The 12477-nt window shown below is 50.8% G+C and overlaps 5 protein-coding genes across 5 annotated transcripts; 3 read left to right on the top strand and 2 right to left on the bottom strand.

Annotated features, from left to right (window-relative positions):
• Positions 1–48: 48 nt before the first annotated feature.
• Positions 49–847, top strand: IAR55_006648 (uncharacterized protein; the record flags this gene model as incomplete). Its single annotated transcript, XM_066949728.1, has 5 exons — positions 49–66; positions 124–139; positions 225–298; positions 398–481; positions 782–847. 5 exons carry the CDS (start codon positions 49–51, stop codon positions 845–847), a joined length of 258 nt encoding a protein of 85 aa, XP_066800022.1.
• Positions 848–1264: 417 nt separating this feature from the next.
• IAR55_006647 (mitochondrial 54S ribosomal protein uL16m) lies at positions 1265–2333 on the bottom strand (the record flags this gene model as incomplete). The annotated part of the gene is made up of 4 exons (XM_066949727.1): positions 1265–1539; positions 1673–1979; positions 2054–2068; positions 2133–2333. The coding sequence occupies 4 exons, from the start codon at positions 2331–2333 to the stop codon at positions 1265–1267; spliced, it is 798 nt and encodes a 265-aa protein (XP_066800021.1).
• A 297-nt stretch (positions 2334–2630) lies between these two features.
• On the top strand, positions 2631–3446 carry IAR55_006646 (uncharacterized protein; the record flags this gene model as incomplete). The annotated part of the gene is made up of 4 exons (XM_066949726.1): positions 2631–2663; positions 2746–2756; positions 2984–3130; positions 3395–3446. The coding sequence occupies 4 exons, from the start codon at positions 2631–2633 to the stop codon at positions 3444–3446; spliced, it is 243 nt and encodes an 80-aa protein (XP_066800020.1).
• A 156-nt stretch (positions 3447–3602) lies between these two features.
• Positions 3603–5722, bottom strand: IAR55_006645 (uncharacterized protein; the record flags this gene model as incomplete). Its single annotated transcript, XM_066949725.1, has 9 exons — positions 3603–3714; positions 3776–3894; positions 4029–4225; positions 4287–4443; positions 4502–4603; positions 4665–4769; positions 4831–4947; positions 5015–5074; positions 5135–5722. The coding sequence occupies 9 exons, from the start codon at positions 5720–5722 to the stop codon at positions 3603–3605; spliced, it is 1557 nt and encodes a 518-aa protein (XP_066800019.1).
• Positions 5723–6908: 1186 nt separating this feature from the next.
• On the top strand, positions 6909–12225 carry IAR55_006644 (uncharacterized protein; the record flags this gene model as incomplete). Its single annotated transcript, XM_066949724.1, has 23 exons — positions 6909–6954; positions 7027–7121; positions 7209–7327; positions 7397–7656; positions 7769–7942; positions 8004–8021; positions 8078–8327; positions 8384–8673; positions 8740–8896; positions 8950–9008; positions 9063–9473; positions 9529–9889; positions 9943–10076; positions 10133–10237; positions 10292–10400; positions 10465–10636; positions 10695–11051; positions 11127–11175; positions 11236–11379; positions 11445–11498; positions 11552–11609; positions 11666–12006; positions 12080–12225. 23 exons carry the CDS (start codon positions 6909–6911, stop codon positions 12223–12225), a joined length of 3909 nt encoding a protein of 1302 aa, XP_066800018.1.
• Positions 12226–12477: the final 252 nt, after the last annotated feature.

Raw genomic sequence — 12477 nt, 5'->3', positions numbered from 1 at the left:
TCTGCTACATTCTTCACATCCTCTTTACCTATCGGAAGTTCAGTCAAAATGCCCGTTCCTTGGGAGGTGAGCCGACTTCCTCCTCTTCTGGTCATTGACCTGACTGACGAACACTTTCAACAGGCCCTGATCCCTTGTGGTATGTTTTGACCTACCCGCTTTTCGACAGGCTCAATGACTGGCTTCCATCAATCACGTCCTGACCCTTCCCACTATGATTACAGGTCTCCTCGTCGTCATGTTCGGTGTCACTGGTAACGCTTTCAATGTCGCCAAACGAATGACAAACGATGGCAAGGTGGGTATCAGATCCACGAGCTAGCGGCGCAACACTCGTTCTCGTCCTCCGTCAATTCAATTGAGATAAGGTAGCGCGCTGACGAGTCACTGACCCCAGCCACCACGATACAATCTTGACCAATGGGAGGATATGATGATGGAGCGTGATAGGAGATTAACAGGGTCAAAACGAGGACAAAGTGTGAGTAAGAATCTGCTTTGACTGTCAGGAGTGTCTTGGGAAATGGGAGGTGCTTGAATAGGAGATGAGCGATGACGATCGGGAAGAGGACCGCAAGTGTGTGAACCCGGGTGATTCCCCGGGACGGCAGGAATGAGGGAGCTATCAAAACGCGCGGAGTTCTGAAAGAGCGACCTTCGGGTGATGTGACCATCCTAGGAAGGCAGTGTCGAGTGGGAGAGAGCTTGAGGAGGGCTTGAAGGGACTATCACGTGTCAATGATGGAGTGGACTGGAAGCTGACACAAGATTTTGACTACAGACCGACCCTATCGCTCCGAAAGGTTTTTCTACAAGCTCAATCTGGGCCACCGAGCGAGTTCACTAGGTTTATTTCGATGATGCAGATATGGCCAAACAGACGGACTTGAACACCATGCTTCCTCTCGCCAACCATTTCGAGATCTCTTACACTTGCCGGGTTGCCCGTCAATAACATTACATGAAGAACCTCGAGAGCCTCACGGCTAAGCTGATCTCGGCCTGGCCTTGTTAATCAGAACCGTGATCAGAACCGTGTTGCAGAAAGTCCATCCTCCGACTGAAAGACCGTTGCCTACGTAGCATGTCGCAGACAACAATGTTTGGAAAGCTCTCCTTACGAGAATCTCTCGCTCCTCGTTACTAGGTCAGACGTCAGGCCTCGTTGCCCTCAGAATTATGAGCTGTGCATACAAAGAGCCGCCCCGGAAAGACCATATGCGTGCTGCGACAAGACATCAACCCTGCATTCAGCAATGCAACTCTAAGCATCGACCCCCTTCGCCGCCTCGCCCTTGGCCAGAGCCACAGCTTCCATCCCTCTGACAATCTCATCCACGCTCTTCTCCTCTCTCTTCATGACCACATCTCTAGCACCGCCTTCGTCCTTGGCATCGAAGAATGCTAGACCGGCAGGGAGAGTTCGAGCCGATGGTGGAGCTGCCAGTGAGGGTGAAGAGATCTTGCCTAGTCGAGGTGAGGATGAGATATTGATGAATTCGGTCTGGAGAGGAAGTCTTGCTTGGGCGAGTTTGAGAGCTGCAGGATGAAAAGATACAGTTCGATGTCAACGACTAAAGTTGACAGCAGGGAGACGGTGAATGCAATAATTGGGACAGGCAGGAGGACAGTCCATCACCGTGCTGGGAGGTTTGATGAACGAGCCACTCACCAGCCTTTGCAATCTCTTCCCTAATGCCCCCACCTCCCACTTCAAAGATCACCTTACCCGGACTGACTCTACAGCTCCAGTATTCGAAACTTCCCTTCCCCTTCCCCATTCGCTGTTCGTTCCCCTTGACGCACACCGGTATATCAGGGAAGACTCGTAAGTACAGTTGGGCGCCTTTGACAGACTTGATACGTCTTCGAACGGCCATCTGACATGATGTCAGTTGAGCGGCGGATATTCGGGTTGATGAACAGGCTCGTAATCCATATGTGCCGTGATGGAGCGTAGTCCCCTTGAGTGATCCGCCCTGTCGATTTACAACGCACGTGCACGTCCGTTAGCACCTCAATCGCTGCGATGAGAGAAGCTATGATGACGAACGATAGGTATTTGTGTCTGAGGGGTGTAAACGATCGTCAGATACATATCTACAAACGCATTTGGGATTTCGATATCTCACCCCTGGAGCACCTTTCGCGCTCTTCTTGAACTTTGTACGTCGAGGTGCAAGCTGACCACGATGTCTGACCTGCTGCGACACAGTCGAAGTCTGTCCGCTCGATCTGGGGGTCAGAGAGAGGGAGAGAGGGAGGGTGAATCGGGAAGAAGAGGCGATTGCAGAGGACGATGGTCGGAGGAGAGAGGTGAGGTGGCCGAGCATGTTGGGCAGGTATCAGACCGGGATAAGTACGATAGAGTCAGTCGATAAATGTCCTTGGTATATAGATATATAGATGGATGGGATGTGTTGAAATCTCGTTACATGCGACTGCAAGTCAAGGTGAATACCACGTTTTTGTGATCTCGGTGATTTTCGGCGTTTCCTATGTGGTAGCGGATCCGCTCTTCGTCTCTTGCCCTCTTGCTGCAGTTCAACCAGCGTACAACATCCAGTCCGATATCATACATTGCTGGCCCTTGTTACCTTTCTCCAACACCCAAAACCTCACCCGTCATCATGTCATACACCATCGCCGGACGAGCTATCAAGGTGAGCTGAACAGTTCTCTCGCCTCTAAGCCAAAAGGAGTTTGCAATCGTAGCTGACTGGAGTGGTTTTCGCTGTTCTGTAGAACGAGTACATGTGAGCCTTCACCCCTCTGAGCGAAGTATGGGGGATCAGGTTAATGTATAGCTGATGAATCTACCAATTATACCTAATCCCATCCTCTTTTCTCTGCCCCTTGCCTCGCTCCCTCTACGAACCTCTCTTCCTGCAACTCGATCATCTATATACCACCACGACATTCCATTATGCGATCTTGGTTCAAACCAACCCATGACACCACAAACAACGCCGCCCCCACACAGCGCCCTAGGCACAATCTTCACCACGATCGGTGTCGCTCTCGCGTCAACCGGTGGCGGTGACAAGTCCACCGCTTCTTCTTCATCTACACCCGTCCCTGTCTCCGACGATAAGACTATCTCTGGTGATTCTCCCGAGGAAGAGGACTTGTGAGTGCAAGCTTTTGTTGTGGTGCGATTTGGCTGTTTTGTGATTTGTGAGAGAAGACAGAAGACTGGAATTGGGACATGAAGATGGTCGGATCTCGGGGAGTGTCAAGCGCCTTATTGAAGAGGAGGAGAAAACAATGCTGCACTTTAGGTAACGATTTGTGTGCGAAGGAAGCTAAGAGGGAGACGTTCCCCAATCATGGCTCACTCACTCTTGCCTGCAGCTGCCGGTCCAATTCACATGCTGACCACAATGTCCCGCAGCATCCGACAATTCGTTGCCGAGGCTGAGAAGTCCGAGAAGGGCGGTCACTAGGAAATGTACAAGGAAGAAGTCGAGGAGTGAAAAGATGCATCTGCATTGAGGAACCACGTCCAACCGCAGACTGTATCAGCTACAGTGCGAAGCTCGCTACCGTGCTCCACGCAGATGTCCCAAAGATATCGCCTCGGCACTTCACTTTCTCTCGCTCTACTGCGGAACAGCACCCGTACTGCCCTCGGGCTTAGGTCCACCAGAGAGATAACCTAATAGCGATCCCTTCATCTCAGCCAGCTGTCTCTGCTTGTCCTCCTCAATCAACCTACGAAAAAGACACCTGTCAGCTTGTCTGTGCAGCGGATTACGTTTATGAGCTAGCTCACTTCTTGAATTCATCAGCGTGTTCAGCCCAGTACTTTTGCTCCTCTTGGTAGATCTTTTGGGCTTGTGCACGCTTTTGCTCGAGATATGTCATCGGTTGGTTCGGCCGAGTTGAGCCGGGCTATCAGACAATCAATCAGCTCATTGGTTCGAAAAGGGAGTCTTGCGATAGAATACGATAGAATACGATAGGATACGATAGGATACGATAGGTACGATAGGATACGATAGGATAGAGACAATAGAACCACTCACCGCTGCGACACTCCCGAACATGCTGCTTAAGAATCCAGAACCCGCACCGGCCACAGCCGTTGGATGTGTTCTCTCCCAGTCCTCAATCGCTCGCTTCTTGGCCTCAGCCTCCTTCTTGGCATACTCGATAGGGATATCCTTGCCCTCATAAGCTTTGAGGATGGGTCGGACATCGGCAGGGTTGAATATACCAATGGCTGTTCAGATTCAAGGTCAGTGACCTTTTATATTGGACTCATAAGATACGCTTGCACCTACACTCAAGGAAGGGAATCATCTCTACTAGACCCTTGTCTCGAGGTTTGCCGTCCCAAGGATTGATGATGATAGAGTTATCGGGCTGGAGACCCGCATGCTCTGCATTGGTGTCTAGTAGGATGACCTTGGACAAGTCTCGGTTGAGATATGATAAGTCCTAGAAAGACAATAAGTCAGCTTCGATGGTTCCGATGGAGGCCCTTGGCTTAGCTCACTTTGACGACCTTGCCCTTAACATATCGGGTTGATTCCCGGAACAGTCGATAAGGCAAGTAAGCCTGGTAGGGATCTAGCTTTTCAGCGACAGGAGCTGCAGTCTGCAGACATGAGCGTCAGCTTAGCTACTACCTGAGTCGATGAGTCCGCAAGCTGACTCACATAGAGTGGCTGACTAGTGAACAGGACAATTTCGTAAAATTGAGAGAGGTAACCAAGGAAGTAGTCAACACCAGGTCTTTTGGCAGTCTTCCATCCATTTTGTCTCTGCACACAACGATTTTGTCAGGTTATTCCCCGAGAGCTACATGGCCGGAAGCTGACTCACGTCCCATGAGGAGTGCACGAGTAGTCCCTCGAGGTCGATGACAAGCGTATAAGGTCTCTGATGAGGAGGAGGAAGAGGGTCAGGGAGAAGGGTTTTGAAAGCTGGCTTGTTGAAATACTGTCGAAAGGGAAGTTGACGTTAGCTAGAAACCTTGTAGACGAGAGTCAAAGGATTGGCTACCTACATCGAAAAGCTCTGACATATTGTTCTTGAAGTTTGCTATTGGCCCTTCTGAATTGGCAGCCTGGTGTGGGTGCATGTAATCAGCTTCGCAGCGATTGCATGTATCTATTGGTCCACTCACCTCGCCCTGCTTCTGACCTCCTACCGTGTACACCGCACCGAGGCCACCGACAATCAAAGCTCCGTAACCAGCTCTGATCCACATCCTTCTTGACTTCTCCATTGACGACACGTACTCCTTCTTCCCGGCACCTGTCCTCTTCTTCTCACCTTCCTCAGGTTGAGGCTCAGGCAAAGATGCTTCCGGATCGATATCCAGTGATGGAAGTTGACTGAAGTCAGGCTTGGCATTGATGTCAATGTCATCCTGCGTAGAGGTCTGAGTAGTAGTGACGGTGGAAGTTGTGGGTTCAGGAGGTGTGAGGGGGACGTCTGACGCAGCGGTAAAATCAAGTGGTATCTCCGTTGATGGAGGGACAACGGTGGACTGAGGTGTCCCTGCTCCAGCAGGCTGGTTCACAATCGGCTCGAAAGGTTCTGCGGGGGCTTTGATATCTTGAGGCACCTGTGGAGGTCGCTCGGCCGGTGATGGTTGAGGCTGGGGTTTAGAGGAAGATCGAACTTTGATGAGTGTAGGACAAGTGGTGGAAATGGGTCGAAGGGATCGGAAGGCGGGAGTGAGGAGTCGGGAAGACGCTGCACGCAACATCTTGAGAGTGCGACCTTATGTTATACGCTATAGGATGGTCTGTCTGACAACAGTATGAGAAGATGTGGTCGACCAGCGGGCAAGCGAGGAGATGTCCAAAGACTACATCGAGTGAAGATTGAGGAAAGAGACAGCAGGTGAAAGAGCGGATGAAGCGGAGATTGGTCTAATCTCCTACTCGCCGTTCCCCCCATCCCTCAACAATTTCAGATACCAGTTGTAATGACACGGGCAACGATTCCTCATCGTCATCTTGCATACTCGCCTTCAGAGGGCGAGCGTCATAATAATGCAGTGCCCAGAGCACATGTCTCGGAGAGGTTCCCAGAGCATCTGAATATCCTGCGGGACGGTTCGACTTCTTCCCTTCTCTCCCGTATCGAGGTATCTCATCGCGAGCTCCAATAAAGCTCAAAGTACAAGACGATCTTCATAACGTCCGTTACACCGATGATCCTAAAGCGCTCTTTTGCGATGTGTCAATCTCAGTTCTCGTGCGGCTGTCGAACACAAACCATGAAAGAGAACCTGGCGAACCTTATGAGTCCGGAAGATCCCGAACCGCACAGACGATAATCCGCATGTTTGCCTTCGTTCCGGGTCAATTGAGTATGAATACATCGCACCAATCCAAGCATACAACAGCTCAGAGATCTAGAAAGGGGCCATGCAGGGACTTTGATGTGCATGGCTATCGCAGTAAACCCATGAGCAACACCTTCCAATGTACAACGGATTTCCTCGTGACTGGTTTTGAACTGGGAACGGATATAGTATTCCCAAAACAAAACATTGTGCATCCGTCGTCCGCGCAGATATCATCGCATTCGCCTGCAACATCTATGACCTAGACCAGCTGAGGATGGACTGGGCACTTACACGCGTTATCTCACAAGTTGACGATCGATTGGACTCAGAGCGGGGGGAAGTCCGCAAGTCCCATCAATTGCGGGGACAGGGCCGATTCACGTCGGGGCGTAGTCCGCTGATTAGCACCTACCGGGCTCCCTTCTTGGGACTGGAAATGTCGTTCCGGAGCTGACAGTACGGTTCTCGCATCGCTGTCAAACACACCGCTGGGAAGTTGCGTTCGAGGTCAACTTCTCTTCTTTTCGAAACTCGACTGTTGTCAATCGGGTAGAGTCATTTCTTTTTCTTTACCGATCAGTCTTTCGCTACAAACAAAATGCCAGTCGCAGTCAAGACAGACCCAAAGGTCAAAATCGCTATAGGTCAGTGGTCTGGCGCATTCAATCTAACGGCTGGCAAGGACCGCGCTGACGTGCCGTATATTGTGAGTACAGATCGAGGAGGAACTTTCACAGACTGCGTAGCGATCCCCGAAGATGGCCCATCATTCCTCATCAAGCTGCTTTCGGTTGATCCGGGGAACTACAAGGTGAGTTCTGAGCTTCAAGCATCGCATACAGGTGACTGGACGGGTAGAGATTTGCTGTTGAGTGTGATCGATAACTTATCACCGTAGGATGCGCCGACAGAAGGTATCAGACGAATCATGGAGAGATTCACGCGTAAATCTATCCCTCGAGGTTCTCTGATTGACACTTCGAGAATCTCCCACGTCTTGATGGGTACGACCGTCGCGTAAGTCTTGAGGCATAGTATGAGTAGGTGATCACCTCGTCTGACCCAGTATGATTCTCTTATATATAGAACCAACGCTCTTCTAGAGAGAAAGGGTCGGAAATGTGCGTTGCTAGTGACCAAAGGTTTCAGAGATCTTCTTCAGATCGGAGATCAAACTCGGCCCCACTTGTTCGACCTACACATCAAGAAAGCAGAAGTTCTTTACGAGAAAGTCCTAGAAGTGGAAGAACGGGTCACAATCGAATCCAGGGACGAGATTTCCGAGGAAGGTGATACTTATGTGACTGGTTTGAGCGGAGACAAGATTAGGATCATACAAGAACTTGGTAGGTCCCACCCCTCTCCCCTCCCTGGCATATGACTGATCTCGCCAAACTCATCGATCTCACCGATCCCTTTGAAGGTGAGCTGATCTGCTGCTGCTGCGTTGTACTGTAGACGTCCCGCATGTCAAGGGTCTCTTGACACAACTCTTGGAAGAAGGTTTCAAGTCCGTTGCAGTGTGTTTGATGCACTCCTTCACTTTCCAGAAACACGAGTTGCAAATCGAAGCCTTGGCCAAGGAGATGGGCTTCACCCAAATTAGTGTTAGTAGTCAGCTACAACCCATGAGTGAGCGTTGATGTCTATCAATATCTGAATTACACTTGCTAACAAGAGTTCACTATCTCAGTCAAGATGGTCCCGAGAGGTAAGTGGATTTACGAGGAGTACTGAAGTTTGGCTGAATAGACGTATTCTATGCAGGGACAAGTGCCACTGCCGACGCCTACCTCACTCCCGGTATCCAACAGTACATCTCATCCTTCGCTAGCGGGTTCAAGGGTGGCTTCTCGGACCCAAACGGAACAATGGTTGCCTTTATGCAATCAGACGGTACTCTGGCCGGCATCAATTCTTTTTCGGGTCTGAAGGCTATCCTCAGTGGACCAGCTGGAGGAGTGGTGGGATACGCTCAGACATGCTATGATGCGGAGGATGGGTCCCCCGTTGTTGGGTAAGCTCCTTTGTGAGTTTTCGAGAGAAGCGTGCCTAAAACGACCTCTTCAACAGCTTCGATATGGGAGGAACTTCGACCGATGTATCACGCTATGGAGGTCAGCTGGAACACGTCTTCGAAACACGCACCGCCGGTATCACCATTCAATCGCCCCAGCTGGATATCAACACTGTGGCAGCGGGCGGTGGTTCAATTCTCTTCTGGAGAAATGGAATGTTCGTTGTCGGTCCCGAGAGCGCTTCGGCGCATCCGGGTCCTGCTTGTTATCGAAAAGGCGGACCCCTCACAGTAACAGACGCAAATCTGTTCTTAGGTCGATTGCATGTGGCTTCTTTCCCGTCCAGTGAGTACTGTATCTTAACGCAGATCCACGACTTATTGTTGAGCAATATGTGACGGCTGGTTGTAGTTTTTGGACCGAACGAAAACGAACCTCTGGACTACGAAGCCAGCCGAAAGCTATTCGTAGAGCTTACGGAAAGGATCAACCAGGAAGTCGAGGTTCCCAAAACACCTGAGGAGGTCGCTGCTGGATTCCTCAAGGTCGCCAATGAAAATATGGCAAGGTAGGTTTTATGCCTTCCAACCACTATAAAGAACAGCTGACAGGCTGTCGAAGACCTATCCGAGCTTTGACAGAGGCGCGTGGATATCGAACTTCAGCCCATCACCTGTCTTGTAAGTGTCTTTGCATCTCGCCACACAGCCAGTGTTCACCCATGTTCTGTACAGGCTTCGGAGGAGCTGGAGGTCAACATGCCTGTGCCATCGCCTCTAATCTCGGTATTCATTCGGTACTTGTCCACAAGTACTCATCTGTTCTCTCAGCCTATGGTATCGCACTTGCCAACATCGGTATTGACGTATCTGAACCTTCGGTGGAGCGATTGACCCGACAGAGTTTGCCCGGCATTTTACAAAGAGCGGAAGGGCTCAAAACCAAGGCAACCGAGAGATTGACAGCTCAGGGCGTGAAGCAAGGGAAAGTCACTCATGAGATCTACCTCAATTTGAGGTATGAAGGAACCGACACGGCTCTCATGATTCGAGAACCAGAGGACGGGGACTTTGAGGCTGCATTTACAGCACGACACCAGCGAGAGTTCTCGTTTGTGTCTAAAGAGAAATCCCTGATCGTCGATGGTGCGTAAGAGGACTGTCAACCATTTTTGCTTCGCTGGCCTGATGGGACCCACAGATGTACGAGTTACCGGTGTGGGTAAAGGTGAAAAAGCAGATCCCGTGGCTTGGTCCTCGGAGCTTGCCATGCTACGAGCGTCCCCGATCGACCCGACAACATCTCGCGAGACCGAAGTATATTTCGAAGAGGTTTCCGGATATGCCACAACCAAAATATTTACTTTAGGCGACTTACTTCCGGGGACGGTCGTCCACGGTCCAGCTGTCATATTGGACGAAACTCAAACGATCGTGGTGTTCCCCGCGAACGTCGCTACCATCTTGAAAGATCTCGTTTATATTGACGTGGGGCTCGGACCCAAAGCTCAGCTCACTGTGGGCGTTGTAGAACCCATCGCACTGTCCATCTTCGGCAACAGGTGAGTACCTCTCCTTAAGTGGACAGGCAAGGAAACCGATCAGAGATTTCTAGATTCATGGCTATTGCCGAACAGATGGGTCGAGTCCTGCAGAAGTGCGCGGTCAGCTTGCAGATCAAAGAACGACTCGATTTCTCTTGTGCCATATTTTCCGCAAATGGCTCGCTAGTCGCTAACGCGCCTCATGGTAGGTGGACCGGACGATAGACACGGGGAGGTGACGACTGATCATGTCTGAGACAGTTCCGGTACACCTGGGTAGCATGCAGTACGCTGTCAGGGGACAAGCTGAACTGCACAAAGGGGAGCTGAAACCTGGAGATGTCTTGGTTTCTAATCATCCTAAAAGTGAGTCCGCGGTCTCAAGGCTATAGCGAAGATCTGCTCATGAGATTGGCGTAGTGGGCGGTACTCATTTGCCTGACATCACTGTTATATGTCCTGTCTTCCACGAGGAGGACGGACAGAACAATCTTGTCTTCTTTGTTGCTGCTAGAGCACATCATAATGAGTTAGTCCCTGTATTCAGCGACACTTATGTGAAACACTTATGGGAAGCGCTGACCCGGGTTCAGTATCGGCGGTTTGTATGGCAATTCCATGCCGCCTGAGAGCGAAGAAATTTGGCAAGAGGGTGCTCTTATCTACTCTGCGTTTCTGGTCAGGGATGGAGTGTTCAACCACGAGGAGATCACTCGATACCTCACTGAGCCTGGCAAGTACCCGGACTGTAAGCCCGCTGCTCGAGTAAGTCATATTCCACATGAACCACCAGAACATGCAACTAACGCAACACCTGATCTAGATTCAGGACAATATCAGTGATCTCAAGGCTCAAGTAGCTGCGTGTACCGTGGGAACTCAACAAATCCAAATGCTATTCGACGAGTACGGGCAAGATATCACTCTCTTCTACATGGAAGCTATTCGAAGTAACGCCGAGCAGGTGGTGCGGACTTTCTTCAAAGAACTGGCGGCGAAACGAGGAACGGAACGTTTGACGGCTGTGGACCATATGGATGACGGTAGTCCTATTGCGTTGACTGTCACGATCGACGGTGAGACAGGGGATGCCACCTTCGATTTTGAGGGTACGGGGACGTCTGTCCATGGGAATATCAACGCTCCAAAAGCTGTAGCGAACGCTGCTATCACGTACTGTGTATGTATATCCAGCCCTCCCCTCGTGCTCCAATTCGGCTTTTGTTTCCGATGCTGATCCTTTCGGCCTACTCAGATCCGATGCATGATAGGTACCGATATGCCTCTGAATGCGGGTGTTCTCGGTGAGTCTTCAGGTGAAGGATGAGGGTCCGGTCGAACTGGGAGACTGATCACCTTGATAGCACCAATTGACCTCCGGATCCCTTACAATACCTTATTGAACCCCAGTCCCGGTGTTGCTGTATCTTCAGGAAACACTGAGGTGAGCCAAAGGACGACCGATGTCATTTTCAAGGCGTTCGAAGCGACCGCAGCGTCCCAAGGTTGTGAGTGCCACCTCCGTAACCGGTCACAAAGTGGCCCAGATTGGTTGGCTGATGTCTGGCATCAGGCATGAACGTTCTGACGTTCGTAAGGAAGAATGGGCATGGATATGGAGAGACTGGTGAGCTGCGTCGGATCAAATAGGCCACAAGCCGTGACTTATAAAGGTGGTAGTCTGTGGTGGATCAGGTGCGGGTCCAACGTGGCACGGCGCTTCGGGGGTGCATATCAAGTGGGTCTGAATCAATAAAAGCTTCTGGAGCGGTACTTATTTCTGACCGAATGCAGCATGACCAACACTCGAATCACCGATGCGGAGATCCTCGAGAAGGCTCAACCGGTCATCCTTCGAAAATTCCAATTGCGCGAAGGATCGGGTGGTGTGGGTCGTAACCCAGGTGGGAATGGGGTGATTCGAGAATTCGAATTTTCAGAAGCAATGCGAGTCGCTATCATCGGAGAGAGACGAGTCACTCAGCCATACGGCATGAAAGGTGGCGGACCGGGTCAACGAGGTGCCTTCTTCTTCTGTAAGAAGCAGGAGGATGGTAGTCATGAGATTGTCAAGACCAAACCCTCGTGTTCGGTCATGGTGAAACCGGGTGATAGGGTGATTCTACACACTCCAGGTTAGCCAACCTCTTCTTTCGTCGGATCTCTTCCTTACATCTAAGGTAAACTGACAACTGATCTCAACAATAGGTGGAGGAGCATGGGGATCGCCCAACGAGGAACCGCAGGTACACAACGCACAAGACATCTTGAGATACAACGAGTTCAGTAGTTTCATCCCTCGCGCCAATGGAAGTTGGGCCGCATACACATCTGCGCAGAACGCGTCGAATTAGCGATGCAACATGATCGGCGAGTCAGAGATGACTCGAAGAACCAGATCTTGTACAGTATGCATGCCAGATTACGAGAAACGATGTCTCCCTTGCGTGGGGAGGTGTTCCCTGCAAGTCATCAGCGGTAGAATCGACTATTCGGTATCCGGGGTTTGAACTCTTGGCTGTACTCGTAATGAGAGCAAGTTGGTGGAGGTTGTCCACTCTGTGACGTCGTCCATCCTCAGACGCCGAATATAGAGATGGATCTAC

This window comes from Kwoniella newhampshirensis, chromosome 14 (genome assembly GCF_039105145.1).
Source record: "Kwoniella newhampshirensis strain CBS 13917 chromosome 14, whole genome shotgun sequence".
Taxonomy (NCBI): domain Eukaryota; kingdom Fungi; phylum Basidiomycota; class Tremellomycetes; order Tremellales; family Cryptococcaceae; genus Kwoniella; species Kwoniella newhampshirensis.
This window is presented reverse-complemented; position numbering and strand designations above follow the sequence as displayed.